A 27277-nucleotide genomic window follows, 5' to 3' on the forward strand; every position below is an offset into this window, starting at 1 on the left:
GGTATGTGTTCATCTTTTAAAGGCGACGTCATGTGTCAAGGGAATACACTTATTCTCAATGCTGTCAAACAGATGTCTTTCTTTCATTAATATATAGGACATGATAATTCCATAATTATCAAATACATCATCAATAAACCCGCAAAAGCAGAAAGCGATCGCATGTACAAATTCTTAAAACATCAAACAAAGCAGCTTCCCCTACACCTCACAATAAGAGGGCAAACAACAATTCTAAGTCCTTGCAACAAGAGAGCAATCAGCTACCCAAACTCCTCACAACAAGAAGGCAAACAGCTGCCCTAACCTTTCACACCAGGAAGACAAACAGCTATCCTGACCCGTCACAATAGGAGGACAAACAACAACACTTACCCTGACAACAAGAAGGTAAACAGCTGCCCTAACCCCTGACTACATGAGTTAAACAGGTGTTTTAACCTGACAAAACACGTAGTGACCAAACAACTACCTTCACTCCGCAAAACCAGATAGCCATTTGTATATGTTCTAACACTGCAAATAGGAAGTCAAACGGCTATTTTGTTGAAGACTTACATAATACTTAGTAGGCTACATTCAAAAACATTGCACGGAAAAGAAAATGAAGATATCCCTCCTTAACCGGGGGCACAATATATATATAACAGATAGCGGAAGTTGTTGAATAACTATTGAGGCAATTTTCTTTTCTTTTTTCACAAATGTCTTTTTTCATTGCAAAATGCAATCCGATTGAATAGTGTTATGTTTTCCCCGATTATATAGGCACATTGTTTTTTGAAAAGATCAAGATGTCTCCTTATTATCGAATTCGAAGGGTATGTCAACTATCATCATTTCCTCCCTCGAGTTATTCAATTTATTTATTTTTCTATTTTCAAGATTCTAACAATTTGTTATCATTAGTGTAATTTAACAGCATGCTCATATTTTTACATTGGATACTTTATTTATTAATCTCTTGTATTTATCTGTCGCTTGTATTTATATTTATCATATGACTACCGTTATATACGGTGTCATAACCCCATCACATAAATTTTCTTTATGACACTAGTGTAATAACACCTTTCGCTACGCTGATTGGCTGGTTCCGTGAGAACTGTATTCATACGCGTGGGAACGACCTACTTCTTTTTACTACGACTCGTAAAAATGGCGACTAGTGCTTGTAAACTTTGAAAAAAAATCAACTGAATGACAAATTGGTCTATTAACATAACATATTGTACAATCAAAGATAAAATCCAAGATGTAAACATCCTAAGTTTTTTAATTATATTTATACTATAAGATGTTAAATTAGGCCTGGCAAACATCTATTGTATGACCCCTAGTAACATATTTCAACTCCGATAGAAAATTGCGGTTGCGTTGTCCGATGAGACATATCTAGTCTAGCTTCTTTTCAAATAAACAAATAATAACATTATTTAATAAAATCCTCATGAAAAACGGCAATGTAGTTTGTTACAACTTGCCTTCAACGGTTACTAAGAATAACATGCTGACACTGTCGTCGACAAACACGTGTAATGTCAAAACAAACAACACTGCCAACAAATCGGCATCCAAAGTCGCTTTTCACGGCAGTCTGAACACAATGTTCAGTGGGAATATTCACGGTGGAACATTTCACATCTCCTCCATAAACTCCCGCGAGAACGAGGATAAACACAAAGCAGTGAAAAGGCGCCGTACAATGGTTCTGTACGACAGCGACAGCGAATAGACATTTGTACAACGAAGCCTCCATTATCGCGCCAAGTGACGTCACGGCTTCGTCACATCAAAAACAGTCGCTCATGAACTTTCAAACTAAAATATTTTCCTCATTGTTTCAAACACCAAGGACAATTTATCTATTATAGATTAAATGAAAAAATGTTTTGAGACGTGTATTTAATAAAATGAATCCTTTTCAAGAGTCAGTTGTGTTAGAACTATTTCTGCTCTCGTCGGTATAATTGACCTACTTCGAAGGTTCGGGTGATTTGGTTGAGATGTGACGATTCAAGGCAAAAGAGAAAATCAGTTTTTGATGGGGAACGATGAAAGAAAACGTCATATGATAAAAAGAATCTGTCATTCGTTTCCCTTCATATTAGATTTATGATACTCGTTTAGAATTTTTTATTTTTGCGAGCCTCTATTTATGATACTCGTTTAGAATTTTTTTATTTTTGCTCGCCAGAGGCTCGCAAAAATAAAAAATTCAAAACTCGTATCATAAATCTAATATGAAGGGAAACTCATGACAGATCCTCTATATCATTTGTATTTATCTATTTCTTGCATTGATATTGTTCATGTCTCTATCTATTACTTGTATTTATCTTTTTCTTGCATTTATCTTTTTCTTGTATTTGTCTTTTTCTTGTATTTATCTATTTCTTGAATTTATATATCGTTTGTACTTATCTCTCTCTTGTGTTTACCTATCTCTTGTGTTTACCAATCTGTTGCACCTGCAACATAACACTTATACTAATAGGGTATTGCGCCACACCGTGCTGTTAGTAAATCCTCTTACCACAAGACAATCAACATCAGACAAATTACTAGAAAAGTTGACTAATGAAAACACGTTTTTCTACAAATACACCATTATCATCCCTGTCCCTAACGATAGTTATAAGGAGAACTAGTTTACCAGTACTATGGTAGTAACGAATGGCATTGGCAAATATCACATTGCACACTGCTACCACGCTATGCACAATTTTGAAGCATTATCAAATTATTAAGGAAAATGTGAACGATTATCACTATACCACACAATAGCATTAAGGGGTTGGCTCGGCAGCGCGGAACTTTTTTGCGATATACTGCAAATTTCACAGGAAATAAATCCTACGTATATCGATGTATTGAGCATTTTGGAAAGTTAAGGCATAAAACAGATACAAGAGATGTAGGTAATGTTAAGATACAATTGTGCAAAGTTCAACATCTGTTTTTTTGTTATGAATAACAAAAACAAAAACGACGCCGTGATGACAACATATGCTCCCCTTTTCTTCGCGAGAGGATCTAAAAAATGTTACACAATATCCAAATAAGGTGTTTCTTTGGGATAGATCAAAGGATTGATAACTTAATTCCACGAATTGACACACAGAACAACAGACATATTAATTAAACATTTTAGCTACACTGTATAGGCATTATGACATTTTCTCATTGTTGACTATTGGTGTTGACAAAGAAGAACTTGCTTATAAATTGAAAATTTTCATTTGACGGTAGACATCAGGAAATACAACCCAGACTGAACGATCTACTATCTACACAACTATAAATCGACTATCGACTATAAGTCACTAACGTCTATACCACGAACCTCGTCGATAACGTCGTTATCATATAACACGTCACTAACGTCTATATCACATAACTCGTCACTAACGTCTATATCACATAACTCGTCACTAACGTCTATACCACATAACTCGTCACTAACGTCTATATCACATAACTCGTCACTAACGTCTATATCATATAACTTGTCACTAACGTCTATATCACATAACTCGTCACTAACGTCTATATCACATAACTCATCACTAACGTCTATATCACATAACTCGTCACTAACGTCTATATCACATAACTCGTCACTAACGTCTATATCACATAACTCGTCACTAACGTCTATATCACATAACTCATCACTTACGTCTATATCATATAACTCGTCACAAACGTCTATATCATATAACTCGTCACTAACCTTTATACCACACAACTCGTCACTAACGTCTATATCACATAACTCGTCACTAACGTCTATATCACATAACTCATCACTTACGTCTATATCATATAACTCGTCACAAACGTCTATATCATATAACTCGTCACTAACCTTTATACCACATAACTCGTCACTAACGTCTATATCGCATAACTCGACAGTAACGTCTATATCACATAACTCGTCACTAACGTCTATATCACATAACTCGTCACTAACGTCTATATCACATAACTCGTCACTAACGTCTATATCACATAACTCGTCACTAACGTCTATATCACATAACTCGTCACTAACGTCTATATCATATAACTCGTCACTAACGTCTATTTCACATAACTCATCACTAACGTCTATATCACATAACTCGTCACTAACGTCTATATCACACAACTTGTCACTAACCTTTATACCACACAACTCGACACTAACGTCTATATCACATAACTTGTCACTAACGTCTATATCACATAACTCGTCACTAACGTCTATACCACACAACTCGACACTAACGTCTATATCACATAACTCGACACTAACGTCTATATCACACAACTCGACACTAACGTCTATATCACATAACTCGTCACTAACGTCTATATCACACAACTCGACACTAACGTCTATATCACGTAACTCGTCACTAACGTCTATATCACATAACTCGTCACTAACGTCTTTATCACACAACTCGACACTAACGTCTATATCACATAACTCATCACTTACGTCTATATCACATAACTCGTCACTAACGTCTATATCACACAACTCGACACTAACGTCTATATCACATAACTCATCACTAACGTCTATATCACATAACTCGTCACTAACCTTTATACCACACAACTCGACACTAACGTCCATATCACATAACTTGTCACTAACGTCTATATCACATAACTCGTCACTAACGTCTATATCGTATAACTCGTCACTAACGTCTATATCGTATAACTCGTCAATAACGTCTATATCACATAACTCGTCACTAACCTTTATACCACACAACTCGTCACTAACGTCTATATCACATAACTCGTCACTAACGTCTATATCACACAACTTGTCACTAACCTTTATACCACACAACTCGACACTAACGTCTATATCATATAACTCGTCACTATCGTCTATATCACATAACTCGTCACTAACGTCTATATCACATAACTCGTCACTAACGTCTATATCACATAACTCGTCACTAACGTCTATACCACATAACTCGTCACTAACGTCTATATCACATAACTCGACACTAACGTCTATATCATATAACTCGTCACTAACGTCTATACCACATAACTCGTCACTAACGTCTATATCACATAACTCGTCACTAACGTCTATATCACATAACTCGTCACTAACGTCTATACCACATAACTCGTCACTAACGTCTATATCACATAACTCGTCACTAACGTCTATATCATATAACTTGTCACTAACGTCTATATCACATAACTCGTCACTAACGTCTATATCACATAACTCATCACTAACGTCTATATCACATAACTCGTCACTAACGTCTATATCACATAACTCGTCACTAACGTCTATATCACATAACTCGTCACTAACGTCTATATCACATAACTCATCACTTACGTCTATATCATATAACTCGTCACAAACGTCTATATCATATAACTCGTCACTAACCTTTATACCACACAACTCGTCACTAACGTCTATATCACATAACTCGTCACTAACGTCTATATCACATAACTCATCACTTACGTCTATATCATATAACTCGTCACAAACGTCTATATCATATAACTCGTCACTAACCTTTATACCACATAACTCGTCACTAACGTCTATATCGCATAACTCGACAGTAACGTCTATATCGCATAACTCGTCACTAACGTCTATATCACATAACTCGTCACTAACGTCTATATCACATAACTCGTCACTAACGTCTATATCACATAACTCGTCACTAACGTCTATATCACATAACTCGTCACTAACGTCTATATCATATAACTCGTCACTAACGTCTATTTCACATAACTCATCACTAACGTCTATATCACATAACTCGTCACTAACGTCTATATCACACAACTTGTCACTAACCTTTATACCACACAACTCGACACTAACGTCTATATCACATAACTTGTCACTAACGTCTATATCACATAACTCGTCACTAACGTCTATACCACACAACTCGACACTAACGTCTATATCACATAACTCGACACTAACGTCTATATCACACAACTCGACACTAACGTCTATATCACATAACTCGTCACTAACGTCTATATCACACAACTCGACACTAACGTCTATATCACGTAACTCGTCACTAACGTCTATATCACGTAACTCGTCACTAACGTCCATATCACAAAACTCGTCACTAACATCTATATCACATAACTCGTCACTAACGTCTATATCACATAACTCGTCACTAACGTCTATATCACATAACTCGTCACTAGCGTCTTTATCACACAACTCGACACTAACGTCTATATCACATAACTCATCACTTACGTCTATATCACATAACTCGTCACTAACGTCTATATCACACAACTCGACACTAACGTCTATATCACATAACTCATCACTAACGTCTATATCACATAACTCGTCACTAACCTTTATACCACACAACTCGACACTAACGTCCATATCACATAACTTGTCACTAACGTCTATATCACATAACTCGTCACTAACGTCTATATCGTATAACTCGTCACTAACGTCTATATCGTATAACTCGTCAATAACGTCTATATCACATAACTCGTCACTAACCTTTATACCACACAACTCGTCACTAACGTCTATATCACATAACTCGTCACTAACGTCTATATCACACAACTTGTCACTAACCTTTATACCACACAACTCGACACTAACGTCTATATCATATAACTCGTCACTATCGTCTATATCACATAACTCGTCACTAACGTCTATATCACATAACTCGTCACTAACGTCTATATCACATAACTCGTCACTAACGTCTATACCACATAACTCGTCACTAACGTCTATATCACATAACTCGACACTAACGTCTATATCATATAACTCGTCACTAACGTCTATACCACATAACTCGTCACTAACGTCTATATCACATAACTCGTCACTAACGTCTATATCACATAACTCGTCACTAACGTCTATACCACATAACTCGTCACTAACGTCTATATCACATAACTCGTCACTAACGTCTATATCACACAACTTGTCACTAACCTTTATACCACACAACTCGACACTAACGTCTATATCATATAACTTGTCACTAACGTCTATATCATATAACTTGTCACTAACGTCTATATCATATAACTTGTCACTAACGTCTATATCACATAACTCGTCACTAACGTCAACAGCAAAGACATCGTCACTGAAGCATACACCATAGACCTCGTCACCGAACATATACCATGGATCCCGTCACTAAAGTATACTGTACATCATTAAATCGACACCTACGCCTAAACCACAGAGCTGGTTGTTTTCATTTACACTACAGATCTTGTTCTTTTAGTCCACACCTCAGACCAATACACCACAGAACTATAGTCTCTAACACCTTCAACCCATACCTTGTCACTAAAGCCTACACAACATACATCGTGCATTATATTGCCTATTAAGCTTTTTTCAACATATTCAAATCACACGTTACCTGAAGCGCACCTTTTTAAAAACATCAATAACGACTATCATTTGTGAAAGGAAATTGCTTTTTTTCCCGGTAAAAAAATATGAAGTTTGGGTTAACGCATATCGCAGCCTGCAAAGAACTGTTTCCTACTGCTGTTAGACAGCATTATCTACGTTACTAATTATTTTGCAGATGCATATTTCGCTTTGCATTAGACAACAAAGTACCAACATATTTTAATTTTATGTTTCAGCGTGAATCTCCAGTCTTATAAAGTGATTCCGCTCCCCGCACTAGAAGAGAAAATCTCACTTGTAGGGGTGTGTTCATAATGCATAAGGCGTTTTTTAAGCTTCATAACTGAATCATTTTTTATGAGATTAAGACAAACCGATACTTTGCCGAATTCGGACCTCTCTTTCGGATTTCCTGTGGATTTGTATTTACTGCACCGGTTATCACTTTGAGGACTCTACATTAACAACATTTGACCTACATTTACACTGTGGTGTTCTCGCAGGAGAAAAAAAACCGCAAACCCTCCAAACATGAACTCCAATTCTCTTTTATTTTGATATACGTTCATTTTGAATTTCCTATTCTCGTTTCATTTACATTTTGGTATCTTTATGTTAATTTGGTAGTGTTGGGTGAATCAATTCTTTGAAGCTATTGATGAAAACCATTTTATTTTTCAATATACCCTGTTTAACAAATAATGTGTAAAAATTAGTTATAGAACAATACTGTTATGTCCAGTACATAACGTTTTGTATTAAACGTGACTAATACACAGTAATAATCATTCTGGAGAGCCTTATGACTATTAGGAGTGCAGTCATAGGAGCAGATCGGAGGAATCTGATACAAGCGGCAAGTAGGCAAGTAGATGTTCCTCCAGCTAGATATGGAGGAAGAGGGAAGAAAGATGGGGGGTGGTCGCCAGATACAGTGCTAGCTACAATGTGACGAGACAGATAGGCATCACTACCCGAGGTGACGCAGCAGGTGACAAGATGTTGCGGAAACAGCAAGGGCAACACGCCGCAGAACCAGCAAGCGGTAGCGAGAGCCGATCGGTCCCTGGTTGGGCCTGACCAATCCAGCTGGCGCACCTCTGGAGGACGTCGTCGAAAGCGCCGAAACGTCTGATAAGGATGATCTACCTGATGATGGGACTGGCCAGCATTTGATTCAGTTATCTAGTGTATTCAAGGTATATAGCACTCGGCTTGTAAATAACAGATATGTATTGCTACTATAAAAGCATTAACTGTCAGAAAGAGGATGAAAGAAACTACCCATAGCTCAACAGTTTTCTCTTTTACCGTATAGAGAATCCCTACGGATATACAAAGTGAACATAATTACTTCCTGATTGGTAACATGATGGACAATATGACAAGTTACGCTTACTTTGACTACTTAATGTCTCCCTGGTCTCTAACCATGATATTAACTTACAGAAAATGCTTACTCCTAAACGTTAATTTGACGTTATTGACAAACCTATTTCTTATAATTTGTGATGTTGACTTATTTACAGTGTACATTTCTTTAAAATTATTGCAATACTGAAGAAGAAAACATCTAATTATGTAATCTCCTGGGTCTTAACGAGTGATATTCTTACCTGTTAACCAAATAACGACGTCGGTATAATCAGTTTTGAACAATTTGTTGTAACGTGTGAACCTAACCTTGGAATCCTGTCGAGATCGTTTTGTGTTCAGATTATGTATAGCACTATAAAGGTTGGAAGTTAGAGTGGCAATGTAATATCCATAAGTACAGTAGTTATGGCGTAGGAATCATTAAAACTATCGAACAGATGCATTGATGAGGCTCATCATCATAAATAAATCTACATATTGGAGAAAATAAATCGTAACGAACCCGTACTCTTGTCTGACACGTTAATTGATCTGAAGAAGGTTACTGGGAACTTAGAGTAGCAGCATTATATATACCAGGCCATCTCAGTAATGTGGCCTTAATGATTGCCCGTACAGAAGATATGTATTTTAATTCATTTTAAAAGCCTGAAAACCAACCCTTGGGTAAATCGAATATATCTCTTTTTTAAGATTTTGAATTATCCTGTTTTACTTTTACATCTCTGTTGATGTTATGTCAATCTATCGTTCGTATTTGATGTAGAAACCCGCCCAAAGGGCTCAAACGATCATAATTGATTATCTATATTCAGTATATATTTGAAGTGCGGTCGCAGAGTATGGTTCTGTCTGGCGCATCCCTTATAGTGCAGAAGCCCAGGGCTGGCTTTCTCTCTCGACAAAACAACCCTGGATGTCGGGCTGGTATGAATCGGCCACTCCCGAAATCGGGCGTACAATCAAATATTAGTTTTGCACATTAGGCATTTTTATCTCTAAAAATAAAGTTCTAAGAAACCTTATTACCTACCTAGTACGTGTCTTCATTAAATAATTTAACACGATAATCTAGCTAAACAAATGAAGTATCTCCACTTTTAGATTTAGACAAAATTTTGTATTAAATCTGAATGAGGCTTGACCTAACCCGTTGATACAGGCATGTACCATAAGTGGCTGTCCACTTATCAATGGGTCAGAGGTTAGCAACACCATCGCCTCGGGCATAAATCCCAGTCATACATGTTTGACCACATCAATCCATTTTCATTAACATTGTACTTTAACTACATATATTCCAATAGAGCCTTATGTCCTGGCTCTAACCATTACATGCACACAACATTATTATTTCCTTAGATTTGTCTATCCGAATGTTTAGACCAATCGGATTCATGCTGTATATAGAAGCTACATTTTCGATAATTAACGTCACTGCAGTAAACCTATCGAATTATAGAAATGTACCAGGTCCGAACTAACATAGACTAACGTCTGTATTTACATCGACAATAATATCAAAATGCCAGGTATTGTATTTATTTTAAGAAAACCGTATAGAATTAAGTAATCGGTATTTTATGCAGACCCTTGGGACGATTGAAATAGCAGGAGACTGTTTGAGATGTTAACCCACATGTCCATAGGGAACGTATTCCGGATAACTTGAAGGTAAAGTATTGACATTGTGTCAAAGATTTCAACACAAATATTTACACTATGGTGACATCAAAGACGACCTGTGAACAAGAATATCAACGCAAGCTTTTAAATGTTTAAATGGTGACTAGACCGGAGATCCCAGTGACAGAACATGATCCCATCACCGGCTGTTGGTGAGATAGTTGGGGGAGTAGGGTGACACAGTAATATACATGTATTGTCAGTCAATATATGTCTTGGTGACATATGTTTGATCATCTGTTTAACTTTGGATTATAACTCACAATTATTAAAATAAAATTATTATGTAGGATTCTGTGGGATTATATATAGGCCTTCTGGGGGTGTCACATGTGACAGGAGGAATATACATAAACGTCAAATTCGGTTTAGTTCAGCATATACAGTGACGTATTTCCATATATATCATACCAGATGGATCATATTCCAATAGATTTCTCAATGCACTGAACTAATCATACATGTCACATCAAAAGAAGAAATATTCCATGTCTTATGTGTAAGCCGCGTAACCTGTCGCGATGCCGTCGTTTTAGAACGTCACAAGTCACTATGTTCCGAATAATGTATATCGAAAAGCGTCATCAATCTGTAATGCCCTACTAGGCTGTTAGGGTGATGATTGGGATAAAAAGTATTGAAACACAATTATAGGGAAGTCAGGAAAATCAAAATGGGTCAGACTAAATATTAAAATTTCAACATAGAAGGTTTAACGATTCCATAATTACCTGAATTACTTCGATATGGGATGGTTAAAAATGAAAGAGTTGATCCTTTATTATTGATGATATATAGTGACTTTACTCGGCTCTGTGCCCGGTAAAAGTTCATGGACATGTCTCTCTGGTGGCCAGCTGTCACCAGCAATCGTTAACATCAGATAAGAGTTAAATATATTGAAATAAACAGAAATGTGGGATCAGAAGCGACATTTCCACAGGAGTAATGACTAAAGATGTTTATATAGAGACTTTAGAGAAACCTTTCTACAGGGGTTCTGACTAAAGGTGTGCCTATAGAGTCTCTGTAGAAACCTTTCTAGAGGAGTTCTGACTACAGGTGTACCGATATAGTCTGTAGAAACCTTTCTACAGGGGTTCTGACTAAAGGTGTGCCTATAGAGTCTCTGTAGAAACCTTTCTAGAAGAGTTCTGACTAAAGGTGTGCCTACATAGTCTGTAGAAACCTTTCTAAAAGAGTTCTGACTAAAGGTGTGCCTATAGAGTCTGTAGAAACCTTTCTACAGGAGTTCTGACTAAAGGTGTGCCTGTAGAGTCTCTGAAGAAACCTTTCTACAGCAGTTCTGACTACAGGTGTGCCTATATAGTATGTAGACACCTTTCTACAGGAGTTCTGACTACAGGTGTGCCTATATAGTCTGTAGAAACCTTTCTACATGAGTTCTGACTAAAGGTGTGCCTAGAGTCTCTGTAGAAACCTTTCTAGAGGAGTTCTGACTAAACGTGTGCCTATATAGTCTGTAGAAACCTTTCTACAGGAGTTCTGACTACAGGTGTGCCTTTAGAGTCTCCGTAGAAACCTTTCTAGAGGAGTTCTGACTAAAGGTGTGCCTATAGAGTCTCTGTAGAAACCTTTCCGCGGGAGTTCTGACTAAAGGTGTGCCTATAGAGTATCTGTAGAAACCTTTCCGCGGGAGTTCTGACTAAAGGTGTACCTATAGAGTCTCTGTAGAAACCTTTCTAGAGGAGTTCTGACTAAAGGTGTGCCTATAGTCTCTGTAGAAACCTTTCTACAGGAGTTCTGACTACAGGTGTGCCTAGAGTCTCTGTAGAAACCTTTCCGCGGGAGTTCTGACTAAAGGTGTACCTATAGAGTCTGTAGAAACCTTTCTACAGGAGTTCTGACTACAGGTGTGCCTATATAGTCTGTAGAAACCTTTCTAGAGGAGTTCTGACTACAGGTGTGCCTTTAGAGTCTCCGTAGAAACCTTTCTAGAGGAGTTCTGACTAAAGGTGTACCTATAGAGTCTGTAGAAACCTTTCTAAAGGAGTTCTGACTACAGGTGTGTCTTTAGAGTCTGTAGACACCTTTCTAGAGGAGTTCTGACTAAAGGTGTGCCTATAGTCTCTGTAGAAACCTTTCTAGAGGAGTTCTGACTAAAGGTGTGCCTACATAGTCTGTAGAAACCTTTCTAAAAGAGTTCTGACTACAGGTGTGCCTATAGAGTCTCTGTAGAAACCTTTCTACAGGAGTTCTGACTAAAGGTGTACCTATAGAGTCTGTAGACACCTTTCTACAGGAGTTCTGACTACAGGTGTGCCTTTAGAGTCTCCGTAGAAACCTTTCTACAGGAGTTCTGACTAAAGGTGTGCCTAGAGTCTCTGTAGAAACCTTTCCGCGGGAGTTCTGACTAAAGGTGTACCTATAGAGTCTGTAGAAACCTTTCTACAGGAGTTCTGACTACAGGTGTGCCTTTAGAGTCTCCGTAGAAACCTTTCTAGAGGAGTTCTGACTAAAGGTGTGCCTATAGAGTATCTGTAGAAACCTTTCCGCGGGAGTTCTGACTAAAGGTGTACCTATAGAGTCTCTGTAGAAACCTTTCTAGAGGAGTTCTGACTAAAGGTGTGCCTATAGTCTCTGTAGAAACCTTTCTACAGGAGTTCTGACTACAGGTGTGCCTTTAGAGTCTCCGTAGAAACCTTTCTAGAGGAGTTCTGACTAAAGGTGTGCCTATATAGTCCGTAGAAACCTTTCTACAGGAGTTCTGACTAAAGGTGTGCCTATAGTCTCTGTAGAAACCTTTCTAGAGGAGTTCTGACTAAAGGTGTGCCTACATAGTCTGTAGAAACCTTTCTAAAAGAGTTCTGACTACAGGTGTGCCTATAGAGTCTCTGTAGAAACCTTTCTACAGGAGTTCTGACTAAAGGTGTACCTATAGAGTCTGTAGACACCTTTCTAGAGGAGTTCTGACTAAAGGTGTACCTATAGAGTCTGTAGAAACCTTTCTAAAGGAGTTCTGACTACAGGTGTGTCTTTAGAGTCTGTAGACACCTTTCTAGAGGAGTTCTGACTAAAGGTGTGCCTATAGTCTCTGTAGAAACCTTTCTAGAGGAGTTCTGACTAAAGGTGTGCCTACATAGTCTGTAGAAACCTTTCTAAAAGAGTTCTGACTACAGGTGTGCCTATAGAGTCTCTGTAGAAACCTTTCTACAGGAGTTCTGACTAAAGGTGTACCTATAGAGTCTGTAGACACCTTTCTACAGGAGTTCTGACTACAGGTGTGCCTTTAGAGTCTCCGTAGAAACCTTTCTAGAGGAGTTCTGACTAAAGGTGTGCCTATATATTCCGTAGAAACCTTTCTACAGGAGTTCTGACTAAAGGTGTGCCTATAGTCTCTGTAGAAACCTTTCTAGAGGAGTTCTGACTAAAGGTGTGCCTACATAGTCTGTAGAAACCTTTCTAAAAGAGTTCTGACTACAGGTGTGCCTATAGAGTCTCTGTAGAAACCTTTCTACAGGAGTTCTGACTAAAGGTGTACCTATAGAGTCTGTAGACACCTTTCTACAGGAGTTCTGACTACAGGTGTGCCTTTAGAGTCTCCGTAGAAACCTTTCTAGAGGAGTTCTGACTAAAGGTGTGCCTATATATTCCGTAGAAACCTTTCTACAGGAGTTCTGACTAAAGGTGTGCCTATAGTCTCTGTAGAAACCTTTCTAGAGGAGTTCTGACTAAAGGTGTGCCTACATAGTCTGTAGAAACCTTTCTAAAAGAGTTCTGACTACAGGTGTGCCTATAGAGTCTCTGTAGAAACCTTTCTACAGGAGTTCTGACTAAAGGTGTACCTATAGAGTCTGTAGACACCTTTCTACAGGAGTTCTGACTAAAGGTGTGCCTGTAGAGTCTCTGAAGAAACCTTTCTACAGCAGTTCTGACTACAGGTGTGCCTATATAGTATGTAGACACCTTTCTACAGGAGTTCTGACTAAAGGTGTGCCTATATAGTCTGTAGAAACCTTTCTAAAGGAGTTCTGACTAAAGGTGTGCCTATATAGTCTGTAGAAACCTTTCTAAAGGAGTTCTGACTAAAGGTGTACCTATAGAGTCTGTAGAAACCTTTCTAGAGGAGTTCTGACTAAAGGTGTGCCTATATAGTCTGTAGAAACCTTTCTAAAGGAGTTCTGACTAAAGGTGTGCCTATATAGTCTGTAGAAACCTTTCTAAAGGGGTTCTGACTACAGGTGTGCCTATAGTGTCTCTATAGAAACCTTTCTACAGGAGTTCTGACTAAAGGTGTGCCTTTTAGAGTCTCTGTAGACACATTTTCTGGTAAATTTGAGCAAGAGTAAGGAAACATCTCGTGGTTATTTTGTATTCGTTAAAGTAGTCGGTTGAAGTTAGCCGTTATCTACCATTGACCTATGAACCATGGGTAGTCTCGAGCTATCGAGATAATTGACGGATTCAACGTCAGACACTGTCTTTGGTTTCGCGTAATTTCATCTAACTACATACGTATGTCACTGTCACTGTTTTGAGGAACACGAACATGATTGTTTTGGTCATAAAGATTGGGATCGATTCGTATTTGATCTACCTATAATTGTCTCGTGCTTAAAGCGTTCACGTTTGATGTTCCTGGCTTAGTTTGTGATTGTGTTTCTCAATTCACCAATTACGACAAGTATCACGGCCTGAATTTAGTTTATTCAACCTGTAGATTGTAAATACAATTATATTCATAAACGAAAATTTTATAACGTCATAATTGATGAAATAAATGAAAAAATAATAATAAAGAAATGAATGATTTACAAGAACTAGTTTAAGCAAATCTATAAACGTTTACTCAAGCATATATGTTACTTAACATATAAAACGATGTTATAAAGAGTTCAGCTATACTAGCAAGAAATGCTAGGAATACGGAGCGGATTATTTTTGATTGTATTCTAATTTACCAGCATGTCATCAGAAGATTTCATGACCTTAAAGTCAAGGACAATACATGCTCCGATATATAAGGCGCTTACCTAGCTCAGTACTGACAACGTAGCCATTAGGGAGACCATTAACTTGTATTATTAGCGTAATGCTTCCAATTTCTCTTTGCTTATTTCTCGATAAATCGTCCCCATACAAACTCTCCAGACTGTCATCAACTTTCATGCATCTACCGGAGTCTTTTGTTATACCTTTGTTATTTCTCATTAGCTGTCGATATATATCACTGGAAATATAATCTTGGGAACAAGCCCTTGGATATCGCACCATAAACATCATATTTTGACATTCAGCTAAATTCATTATACATGGAAATAGCAATCGTCACGGAAATAATACAACCAACCTAGTAATAAGCATTACGGTTAGTGTGTGATTACTGGTGTTGACACCTAATTTAGAGACGTTTGGTGTGTCGTGTCTAGGAGAGAAAATACGGTCGACAGGCTCAATTCTTGATATTTCTAAATATTCATTAAAATGAAATTTGACGATTTAATAGTATGATAAGCTGTTCGATGAAATCGGCCTCATATCGATATAAAAACGATGGCCGTTATGTGGAACACAATATTTTTACATTGATATACCAAAGGTGGGATAGTAGATCAAACTCAATTGAATAGAAACAATAAGCGCAAATCCAAAATTAGCGAGAGTGAGATATGAACAAGATACAGATGTACACGTCCCTTGACAAAATACATGAAGCCCAGATACTCTGGCAGGTAATCTTCTACTTCATCGGCGACACCCGCCATGTTACCTGTAGTCAAATCCAGGTGATGTTACATTCTGAAAATAAGAACATAAGTGATGAAAACAAAACCACCATGCATATGTTGACTAGTCAAACATCGAACAAAGGGGTATAACAATTGTAAATGAGAGTATATCGACCATCAAACACTCGTCCTCAAACTACATCTCTTGAAGATGGTAACAGTTGTCACGACCGAATAAATATATACATAAATTAAATTAAATTATTTTTTGTATTTATAATAAGAATAACGTATATCTATATAAAGCTACATTGTTTATCATTTGGACGTATGTGTTGTAATACACATATCTAATCGGATTGCCCAATCATTCATAATATATTTTGTCCAAATTCGCTATAACTAGGAATGAGAGCAGTTTTTATAATATTCTTCTTTTAACATGGATATGGAAGTTGCTCAACACGAAAATAATCCGTTTAAGTTGTAAGCTTATCATATTTTTTGATGTTCCCTATGACGTAAGCAATACAAACCAGGATATAAATAGAATTGATCCAAGACTATCATACAGGCTCGACCGTGGGAGGAATGCCCTATTGACACGGTATGTTATTTCGTTTGCGATTACAGGGAATCATTCGATATTCACATAATAATCTTAATGTTTTCACTCGAACTAAATTATTTGGAGATCTACTGACGGAAATATAACATGACTATGATAATTGTACGGTCAGTTTACTTATCTGACAACACAGCTGTTTTCTACCGCATAACACACAAACGTGAGTAGGAATATCCGTCCTTTAATACACATAACTATCTACTGTGATCTAGTACGGGGCTACAAAATGGCTACGCATGTATCTCGACAGGCAGACAGCTAAAACAATCTCCTGTCATGTAAACTGACTTAAAAGCTGCCAATGGAAGTCCTAAAGTTACCTGGTACCTTAATTCTTCCTATCGGTATAGGAACATATCTACCTTTAGTGCAGCTAATGAGTGTTCTATCCCTCCTGTTATATATTTAAAGACAATATATAAATGTACATTAGAAAGAAACGGAGCTATTCCATAGTCCTATGATGCTACGAAATGCTATTCAAATTCGAATCTAACATGCACATAAATTATAAGAATATGGATGTCAAGAGAAACCTTTATGAATTTGATTTGGTAACTTCATGCTTATGTTTCACTATTGCAAATTTACGCTTCATTTAAACCGTATTGTATTGTCCCCTCAGTAATAGTTAGTAATATGAAACACCTTTAAAGGGGCGACACAACTGTTGGCGTGGATATATATATAACTTATTTCCATATGAAGTGTCTTTTAAATCATATCATTTATGCAATGCTTTGTATGTGATAAAACGAGTTGTGTCTATAACGTTACTTGATACCTTATATCAACAAGAAGTGTACGTCAGTTCTTACTTTGACGTAACCTGATTACCCGAACCAAGTCTTAATATATGAACATGTTGTAGAATACAATACTATAACGCAACTGTTCCCTGTAACGTACGGAAGCGTATTAGGGCCACATCAAAACCTTTTCTATTTTCATTTTTTACACTTTAATGTGTAATTTATACACTTTAATCTGTAAATTATACACTTTAATGTGTAAATTATACACTTTAATGTGCAAATTTTACACATTAATCTGTAAATTATACACTTTAATGTGTAAATTATACACTTTAATGTGTAAATTATACACTTTAATGTGTAAATTATACACTTTAATGTGCAAATTTTACACATTAATCTGTAAATTGTACACTTTAATGTGTAAATTATACACTTTAATGTGTAAATTATACACTTTGATGTGTAAATTATACACTTTAATGTGTAAATTTTACACTTTAATATCCATTGCCTTCCAAAAGATTATGGAGAAGAAACCACTCGGTGATAAAACATTCATATTGAGATTAACAGATTAAAGTGTAAAATTTACAGATTAAAGTGTATAATTTACACATTTAAGTGCAAAATTTACACATTAAAGTGTAAAATTTAGAGATAAAAGCGTAAAATTTACGCATTAAAGTGTGGAAATCAAAAATAAAAAAGTTTAAATGTGGCCCTAATACGCTTCCGTAAGGGCGCTTTTTCACTTACATTTTTTTTTAAATGTATCTTTCGTTTTTGTCCTTGTCGGTTTTACATGATTATTACTGCTGGTGATATTTGTGAGCAGTTCACAGCCATTTCTGGTAGCTTCATATGTTATCAACAAATCCTAAATGCGATTACCAACAGACTTCGCTGAGGACACTCCTGCTGTGTAACATATGGACATGGGTAAAACTTTCACTATCTCACTATTTCATTAATTTATAGTGTTTAGGTATAGATGTTTGTAGTTAATAAAAAAATATTTAGCATTAGTTAGAAATAAAATTAGTTTAGTATCGCCTACATAGACATTTCTACTTATAAGTTCCTGTCATGGAATGTTCATTATGACGTCGTATGACCTTTCAGTTGTCCGGAACATAGCCTATAACATACATAAACCATTAGTTAAGTCATAATAATGGCGTGAAAGTTATCGTCCTTTGTTTATTTTCTGTGCCAGTTCCTTCTCCTGAATTGTGGTTGAAACTGTTTTATTACGGTAATCTGCATTTCTACAGTTAATGTTTTAAGTAATGCATATGATAAATTATAAGATCTAGATATTGAGTTATTGTTGCAAATACGTCATGGAAATTCATATTAATAATAAGGGATAGGTCTAAAATGAACACAAATATATCATTTACAAAATGGTTCTGACAATGGGAAGGCTATGCTCAATTGTACTCTTAATGCAAGTATATCGTTATATTCCTATTATTGAGGTTTCCGTCACTTGTTCTTGGAGTGGCAATTAATATTTAAAATAACATTTTGATCATACATAAATGTTAAGCACCAATATATATGTACATGTAGTAGTAAATCGACATTTACTTGTTGTGACTAGCATGTTAATTACCTCTGCCATGAATCATTACGGTTCATTCAGTATAACGTACACAGTGGGAACGGTGGTGTAAAATCGCAAATAGAAAATATAAAAGATACAATCAACAATATATCACTTAAATAAAAAGTAGCCCAGACATTTTAACGCACGGTATAAAATATATATCGTACGTCTTACATGATTTACTATTTTTATTCGCCGGCTTCTCAGTTGTTTTGTTTGGGTTTTTTTTTTCAAAATGTGTGTGCTTTCAGTGTTTTGTATAATGTATCGGTTTCCTCATTAAAACATTTCAATGTTTGTTTAGGTTTGTAGATATTTTACAATGGTCAGAAATGCATAACAGATATATTTGTAAAAACAGAATAATCAATATTGATACTGTAAATGTTATACTGACTTTCTTTATTTAGTATCAAAGTTGACAACATTTATTCCTCACGGCTATTTAGTTATGTGCTCACATCATGTCATACTCATGGTGTGTTATCACCAAGAGCCATGAATATGTACAGTACAGTTGGAGGAGATAGCCGAGTACAGAGGGAGGGTCAAGGATGGGGTTTGGGGTGTTGGGGCGTTGGGTGGGGAGGGTGGAAGGAGTTGAAATGTTCTGATTTTTGTGTAGCTAAATTTTTGACACTAGCTTATTTCATTCTAGTTTTAAATCAAAGAAGAGACAATAAAGCTAAATTACACTTATGATTTCAATATGATAATAGTATAGATACAATGGCCACGCTACTGTTAATGAAATAAGGCATCACCGGTCTTCTGTCTTACACCCGGGTATGGTGCGTCATGTGACGTCCGTTTACTTTTCACAACAGCTCGGGAATATTTTAAATATCTCTCAAGTTTCAAATTAATAAGACTTAATAAAAATGTTTAAGATATCACTAAAAGCTGCTGTTTTTCTTGTGAAAATCTCAAAGATAAAACCAAAGCAATAATTGCCAGGATAAAAAATATATATTTTTCGTCGGACATATGATCACAAAAACATCATATTCGAGTTGTAAGTGGAACAGCTCAACCGTGTCGGTGAATAGATGTAACATGACACATTTCTCGCCACATTTGGATCGAATGTTCTTCCAACAGTTTATTTGCCATCTTCATACATTGCATGTCATTTAAAACTGTACAAAGTTACATCAATGTAACAGCAGAAGCAGAGCACTTAATATTGTCAGTTTTGGGATGTAAACAAAAGAAAAATAAATAAATTAAATCAAATTATAAATACATAAAACAATGGTTTGTGATTTTCTTTACACTACAGCACTGTCAAGCGGCATTTTGAGACCTCAGATTTTTTGTTGTATACTTTATACCTCAATTCCTGATCTGGAAATGCCATTGGTATTGATTTGTATTTTGAAATAGAATTTGAGTAAAACGTTGTGCACGTTTGTCGACAATAATGATATTGATGTCGATTGTTTTAATAGGATGGCGTTGACGAGGCCGGATCAAGGATGGGCATGGGTCGTCCTGGTCGCTGCTTGTGTAATACAGGGCTTGCAAAGCGGAATCAACTATACGGTCGGAGTAACCCAAGTAGCCCTACTCGAGAGGTTCCACAATAGTGTGACTTACACATCGTGGGCAAATGGAATCTTCATATTTTTTATATCCTCTGCTGGTAGTATTAGTTCAATGTGTATTAGATTGAAATTCACTAATATCTGTGTCTTTTTAAGACATTCAATGTTTTATCAGGAACATGCATTACACATTAGTCAACAACACCAATAACCAGGGAATACCCACTTGTAACCTAATGAATACAATATATGAAGAAAACATCCTTGAAAAAGTTAACGTGAAAATAGACTAAGTGTCCCAGAAGAAAAAGATATTCCTGCCTAATTGAAGACAACAGTCTTGCTAGCCTAGGTCACAGCGAGGCAATGCCACGTTCACAAGATGAGCATCAGACAGTTGATGTACGGTTTTAGTAAACCCGTTTTTATCAACGACGTCTAAGCACTAATACAGGAATAGTTTGGTAGATTTTGTAAGATATATGCAGTTTGTTTATATTTCAACAACGGCGAAGTTGGGATTGAAATCGGTCTGAATTCGTGGGGGCCAATTATGATAGCATAGTATATTCAAATTGTAATTAGAAATACATGTACCTGTTATAATATCTTAAAACCTACTTATGCAATATACGGAGTTCAGACTTCCATTTACAGGCTAACGCACTAGTGGACACTTTATGCTTAAGCTATACTAATATACAGATTGTGAACTGGTTGTGGCCACGTATACCTTCGAACTTTATTTTACTGACCACCTCCTCTTTTGATAAAAGCTTCGATGTAGAAAACCATACGCTTAGAGAATGAACATCTTATTCGACAATTATAATTGTGTTTACAGTATCTTTAATTTATAATAAACAAATGACTATGATTGAAAGATAAGGGTAAGTGACCAGTTATACCTAACATAGGTTTACATTAAGCCATGATATTGAAATAGTTTTAGTTACTTTTCATCGTATCTGTGTTATCTCGGATTAAAACGTACGATACCGTTATTCTAAAGTACATTGATAAAAAGAGAGTAAGACAAGAACAAAAGATTGATTTACATTTATGTATATATGAAGCCACTGTATTTCTATTTATCTGTATCTCTAACTGATTATTACATATATCTTTTTCATTTATTATATGTATACATTTTAATAATCAATATATTGATAAATACAATAAATAAAAAAAAATTGATACATTGTAAAAACAACATCAAAATGTGCACTGCTTGTAGAACACATTCTGTGATCCGATCATTTTCTGACTTATATAATACCGGTATTTTCGTGTAGGGAAAAGTGATGTTTGCTTGATTAGCACTGATTACCTCGCCCTGTTATATTCGGCAATGTAGGTGTGGTTGGTAGCGCCATCATCAACCGATATAGTTGCCGCACAGCATTGGTGGTGGGTTCCGTGGTGATGACGTCAGGTCTGGTCGCAAGTGCTCTCGTAGAATCTATAGAGCTTATCTTAGTCACGTACGGCGTAATCGCAGGTATGATATACGGATTCCTTATTTTAAGATAAAAATGGTCACAAGTTTTGTTCAAATTGGATTGGTTTTCTTTTGTTTAACGTCCTATCATCAACTATGATCATTTAAAGCACGGCCTCCTCTGTGCATGACTTGTACACGGGTGGCGACTGTGTGTTTGTTTATTTCAGATTTTAGTTATCAGCTTTTAGAGAAGCAACTAGCATTTTTAGAAACTTTCTCACAGTGGTGCGTGCTCACTTAAAGGCCGAAAGCCAGGCAGTGGCAAGGGAGACATTAGGAAGAAAATATAAGATCTCAAATTTAGTCGCCTCTTACGATCAGGTGTAGGTAGCAGGTGTACCTTCTGTCCTCTTCAAGGAGGGTAGGCATTATTACAAGCAAATTATACAGGGTATCTATTTAAAGGTAAAGATAGGTAATAGATTTATATTTACTATGTAACAGTCAGAGGAAAACATATACAATTAATGTAGATTAGCTGTCGGCAAAATCACATATACCTGATAATGATTATTTATGAAACAATCTGCAAAAATTTGGGTTTGGCCATATATTTTCTCTACGCTTTAGATGTGATAGGCAATATGTTTGTAGTGTTGAAGTCAATCAATGGTTGACTGCGGTTTATTCACATGATTAATTTCTCGTTGTTATTTTTTTTGCCAGGTGTGGGCTCTGGAATAGTGTACACTGCCCAGTCGGTGGCTGTGGGTTTAAACTTTGAAAAGAAAAGGAGCATGGCCACGGGTATAGCATCATTCGGGGCCGGGATTTGGTATCTTTATTTTCCCTCCATTATTTCAACTAGCACGCGAAACATATGGAAACAAAGGCTTCTTTTTTATTCAAGCGTCAGTTGCTGCCAACATCTGTGTTTTTGGATCACTGTGTTTTCCAACGACATTTGAAAGAAAGATGTCGGCGTATGCTGCACATTCCTCAAACGAGTACCTTTCAAAAGCAAAGCGTGCTTGTAACCGATTTCAGTTGCTTTGCCATGTGCCGTTTCTATTAATTTGTGTGAGTTTGCTAACAAGTCATCTCGGAATTTCTATGATATATGTGCATCTGACAAATTATTCAATATCAAAGGGTTCCACTGATATTCAAGCGTCGCTTCTAACTTCAGTTATTGGTATAACGGGTTCTCTTGGAAGACTTTTCGTCGGACTAATGGGAAATGTTGCGGAAATATCTAACATGGTGCTGTATTTTGGCACATATGGAATAGTAGGTATAGCAACAGTACTTTTACAACTGTATGTTACTACGTATACTGGACAGATGATTTATTCTATTGTGTTTGGAACTTATTGCGGTTGTTGCTATGTTTTACTGAATACAATTACTCCCGAACTATTGGGAATCGATAACCTAGCATCAGCCTTTGGATTCGAGATGTTCTTCGCTGGAGCAGGAAGTTTAATAGGTGTGGTATTAGCAGGTACGTCTTTTGAGTATGATTTCTCAAATTTGCATATAAAATATTTTCCCCTGATGGCGGGAACAGGGTTACAACAAAAAGAATACTGAATTCGCATAACTATATACGAGGGCTGATTGATGATAAGTTCTGAGCCTCATGTTGAAGGATCTGAATTTTGCCGGTCATATTGTATTACTTTTGAACATAGTTCTGCAGTTTCTATACACTTTTGCCAGCGGTGTTTTACGGCCTCAATGCCACTTTTATAGAACTCCTTTTCTTGACTGTTCAAAAAGTCATTTATTGCATGTTAGGGTTAGGGTTAGGGTGCTTGAAATAGCTGTTTTCAGTTTTGGAAACAGATGAAAGTCTGATGGAGCGAGATCAGGTGAATAAGGCGGATGCTCAATCAAGTCAAAGTCACAATCGTGAATGGCAGCCATAGCAATGACTGACTCTTTCACCCTAACCCTAACCGATTTGTCCATTTTGCAAAAGCCGCTTGTCTTGTTTACTTTAGAGTGCTACCTCGTCGACATGAACTAACCAAATGAAACCAGCCCTTGGGAACACGGCCCTATATAGTCAGAGAATAGTAGGACTCAAAAAGAAAATCCTTGAGTACCTCATTCAAACATATCAATAAACCCTCGTACGTGTGTTGCATATTGTACCATAAAGTACCATTAAGTGTTTATGTAGGCAAAGACATGGTTACTTGTCGTTGCCAAAGCACGGATGCCTGATGTGTACTGGTTCCGTAGGAAACACTGGATAACCCAGGAATATGGTCTACTGCACCTTACTGCACTACGGTAGCTTGCGACTTAAAGTGCAGAATCGTACACTTTATCCTGCGTTCTCTGCCTAGGGCCATCTGAGAGATAATTATTGATCTGCATCAATTGCGTCCAATAGGTTAATTCCCTTTTCTTCTCCCTTTCTTCTTTGCTTTGTACCCCGGTTTGTCCCTCCTTAATACCCGTTCTCATATGACATTGATCAATCACACCTCATTACCAGAGACAAGAACGTGCCAGATAGGCATTGCGACAGACACCCACTGACTATTCCTACAGGTGAAAATATTGTAACTTCTCAATGTCAAGTTCTGAACATACATATGATATAATTGCTTATGTAACGTATGTATATATAATCCGGAAATATGTTTTGAAGGTGTCGTCGTTGATAGTGGAGGGACATACGAAACTGCATTCACGATGGCTGGTAAATATAACAACGTCCAATTATTTGAATGCGTCTACATGATTATAAGCGACCAAAAATGTATAGACGACAATAGCGTCTAAATGCTTTATATTTCCAATACAAATTTCAATTTTTTCCCTTAAGGAATCAAATGTATTGTGAATTACTATTAATCTACTTTTATTATTTATTCGTATTCATATTACTACTGGAGATGTACATTGTAGAATAAAGAAGTGAAAAGATATACTAAGTACCATTTAACTGTTTTGTATGTTATGGTACATTTTCTTTATCAGTGTTTGCACAATATCATGTTTAGTAAAAAATAATATAATTAGACATTCTTTGCAAAAATAGTATGATGAAATATCAGAAGAAATATGAATATTTAAAATTCAAAATTCTTCCTTGTATTCTAGGTGTGTCCATCCTCGTGGCCGCAGTTTTGGTACTAGCCGCTGATGCTTTCCGAAATGTGAGTAACCCGAGACAGAAAATAACCACAAGGGAGGAAGAAGCCTTGAATGCTGACGGCACGAACTATACCTCTGAACTTGATGTTCCTTCTGTCCTCCCAACGCGCCCATGCCGTTAAAACCGTAATTGTAATTTATGTTTCGTACCCTATCGTTGTTATTATCCCGTAAACACCTAAGCTATAGCAAAGTTTTTTTATTCAAACACAGATTAGATTATAAGTTTAATGTGTCCCAGCTCAGGGATTAGCATTGTGTTGTTTCTACCTTGGTTCGCCATTTTTGTCACAGAAACAATGATTGGTGAACGATTGGCTTGATTCAGTAAACCATTTCATTTGTGAACCGGATATAACGCATGAGGGCAGGCTACAAATTGGCCTGTGCTACCTATGTCCATTGTTATACGAGGGCTGGTTGATAAGTATTTAGCCTCGTATTGAAGGAGGACTCAAGACTATTCTTTTAAAGTCCTACTATTAGTAACTAGGGCTGTGTATCCAAGAACTGATCTCATTTGAATAGTTTATATCGACGAGGTAGCACTCTAAAGAAAACAAGACAAGCGGCTATTGCAAAATGGACAAAATCGGCTAGGGTTAGGGTAAAGAGTCCGTCATTGTCATGGCTGCCATTCCCGATTGTGGCAATAACTTGATTGAGCAACCGCCTTATTCATCTGCTCTCCCTCCATAAGACTTTCACCTATTTCCAAACTTGAAAACAACTATTTCAAGCACTTAACCCTAACCCAAAAATGCAGTGGATGACTATCTGAACAGCCAAGAAAAGGAGTTAAAAACCGCTGGCAAAACTGTATAGAAACTGAAGGGGATTTTGTTGAAAACTAATATACAATGTGTGGCAAAATTCAAATCCTTCAATACATGGCTAACAACTTATCAAACAGCCCTCGTATAAAGATAATAAACATACTTTTTTCCTTATCGTTTTTGTAGTCATTATTTAAGTTGAAAGGCAAAAGGCTGCATTTGACCACTTTCAGGATAATCGCTGGTATACAATATATCTTCTGAACCCCTGAACATATCCATTTTATTGAAGATGGGATAAATGGGAATATACCTATGTGATACTCCGATCACTTTGCATGTATTTCGAAACTATTCCCAGGAGAAGTAAATCGGTTTTTTTTTTCTGAAGCAAGCTTTCGTTTTTAAACCGCAATCTTAAATTTTAGCCGGATGTCGATATATCGGTTAGATTTATTTATTTATTTTTTTTTTGAGCGCTCAGTTATTGTAAGAATACCCATCATTAATGGATAAAAGTTTAAGGAGACTTATATAATCAAAAGGAAAGTCAAGGAAGAAAGACATTGGGGAAAATGAAAACATTGTACAGAGAGTTAAATCTCCCCTTTGTTAATCTAAACAGGATGAGTAGCTCATGAAATCAAAATGAAACACGGGAATCAATTATTCTTTTCCTGAAACAGAATTTCAGATCAAACACAAGTTTACATACATACGCAATGTGTTAATAAACACATTTACATTAATTGTTTGCTAGATAAATAAGAAATACCTTTCCATAAACATTTTATAAATACGTGATTGAGACACAGTTGTGTTTAATAGGGGGACCCCCAACTGTACAGTTGTATATCATTCAAATCAAGTACATGTATTGTGTGTCCTGCTCATCAAGGTAATAGTTTGTAGAATTGTTATGTAGGATAGGTAAAGCCATTTTATGATTGGAGTTATGTTCTAGAGTTGTATTCTACAAGTGTCATCTGTGCCTCACTAGAATGTATTATTTAAAAAAGAAATGCCTTTTATTGAGTGTAACACACTGGTCTGCGTCAAGACTTGTGCGCACATAATGCATGTTGCACGAACTTTCTTCAATTGAAATCAAGAACAA

At 36.5% G+C, this 27277-nt stretch overlaps 1 protein-coding gene across 2 annotated transcripts; it reads left to right on the plus strand.

Moving 5' to 3' along the window:
• The first annotated feature begins 16784 nt into the window (after nt 1-16784).
• Nucleotides 16785-26334, plus strand: LOC117321490 (monocarboxylate transporter 9-like). Of its 2 annotated transcripts, none has more exons than XM_033875907.1 (6): nt 16785-16828; nt 20671-20864; nt 22124-22267; nt 22937-23714; nt 24876-24926; nt 25331-26334. In XM_033875907.1, the coding sequence occupies exons 4-6, from the start codon at nt 23186-23188 to the stop codon at nt 25504-25506; spliced, it is 756 nt and encodes a 251-aa protein (XP_033731798.1). In that variant the 5' UTR covers nt 16785-16828; nt 20671-20864; nt 22124-22267; nt 22937-23185; the 3' UTR covers nt 25507-26334. The 2 variants fall into 2 exon arrangements, with proteins under 2 accessions (XP_033731798.1, XP_033731797.1); XM_033875906.1 differs by lacking the exon at nt 16785-16828 and adding an exon at nt 18420-18546.
• The last annotated feature ends 943 nt before the right edge of the window (nt 26335-27277 follow it).

This window comes from Pecten maximus, chromosome 2 (assembly GCF_902652985.1).
Source record: "Pecten maximus chromosome 2, xPecMax1.1, whole genome shotgun sequence".
In the NCBI taxonomy this organism is placed as follows: Eukaryota; Metazoa; Mollusca; class Bivalvia; order Pectinida; family Pectinidae; genus Pecten; species Pecten maximus.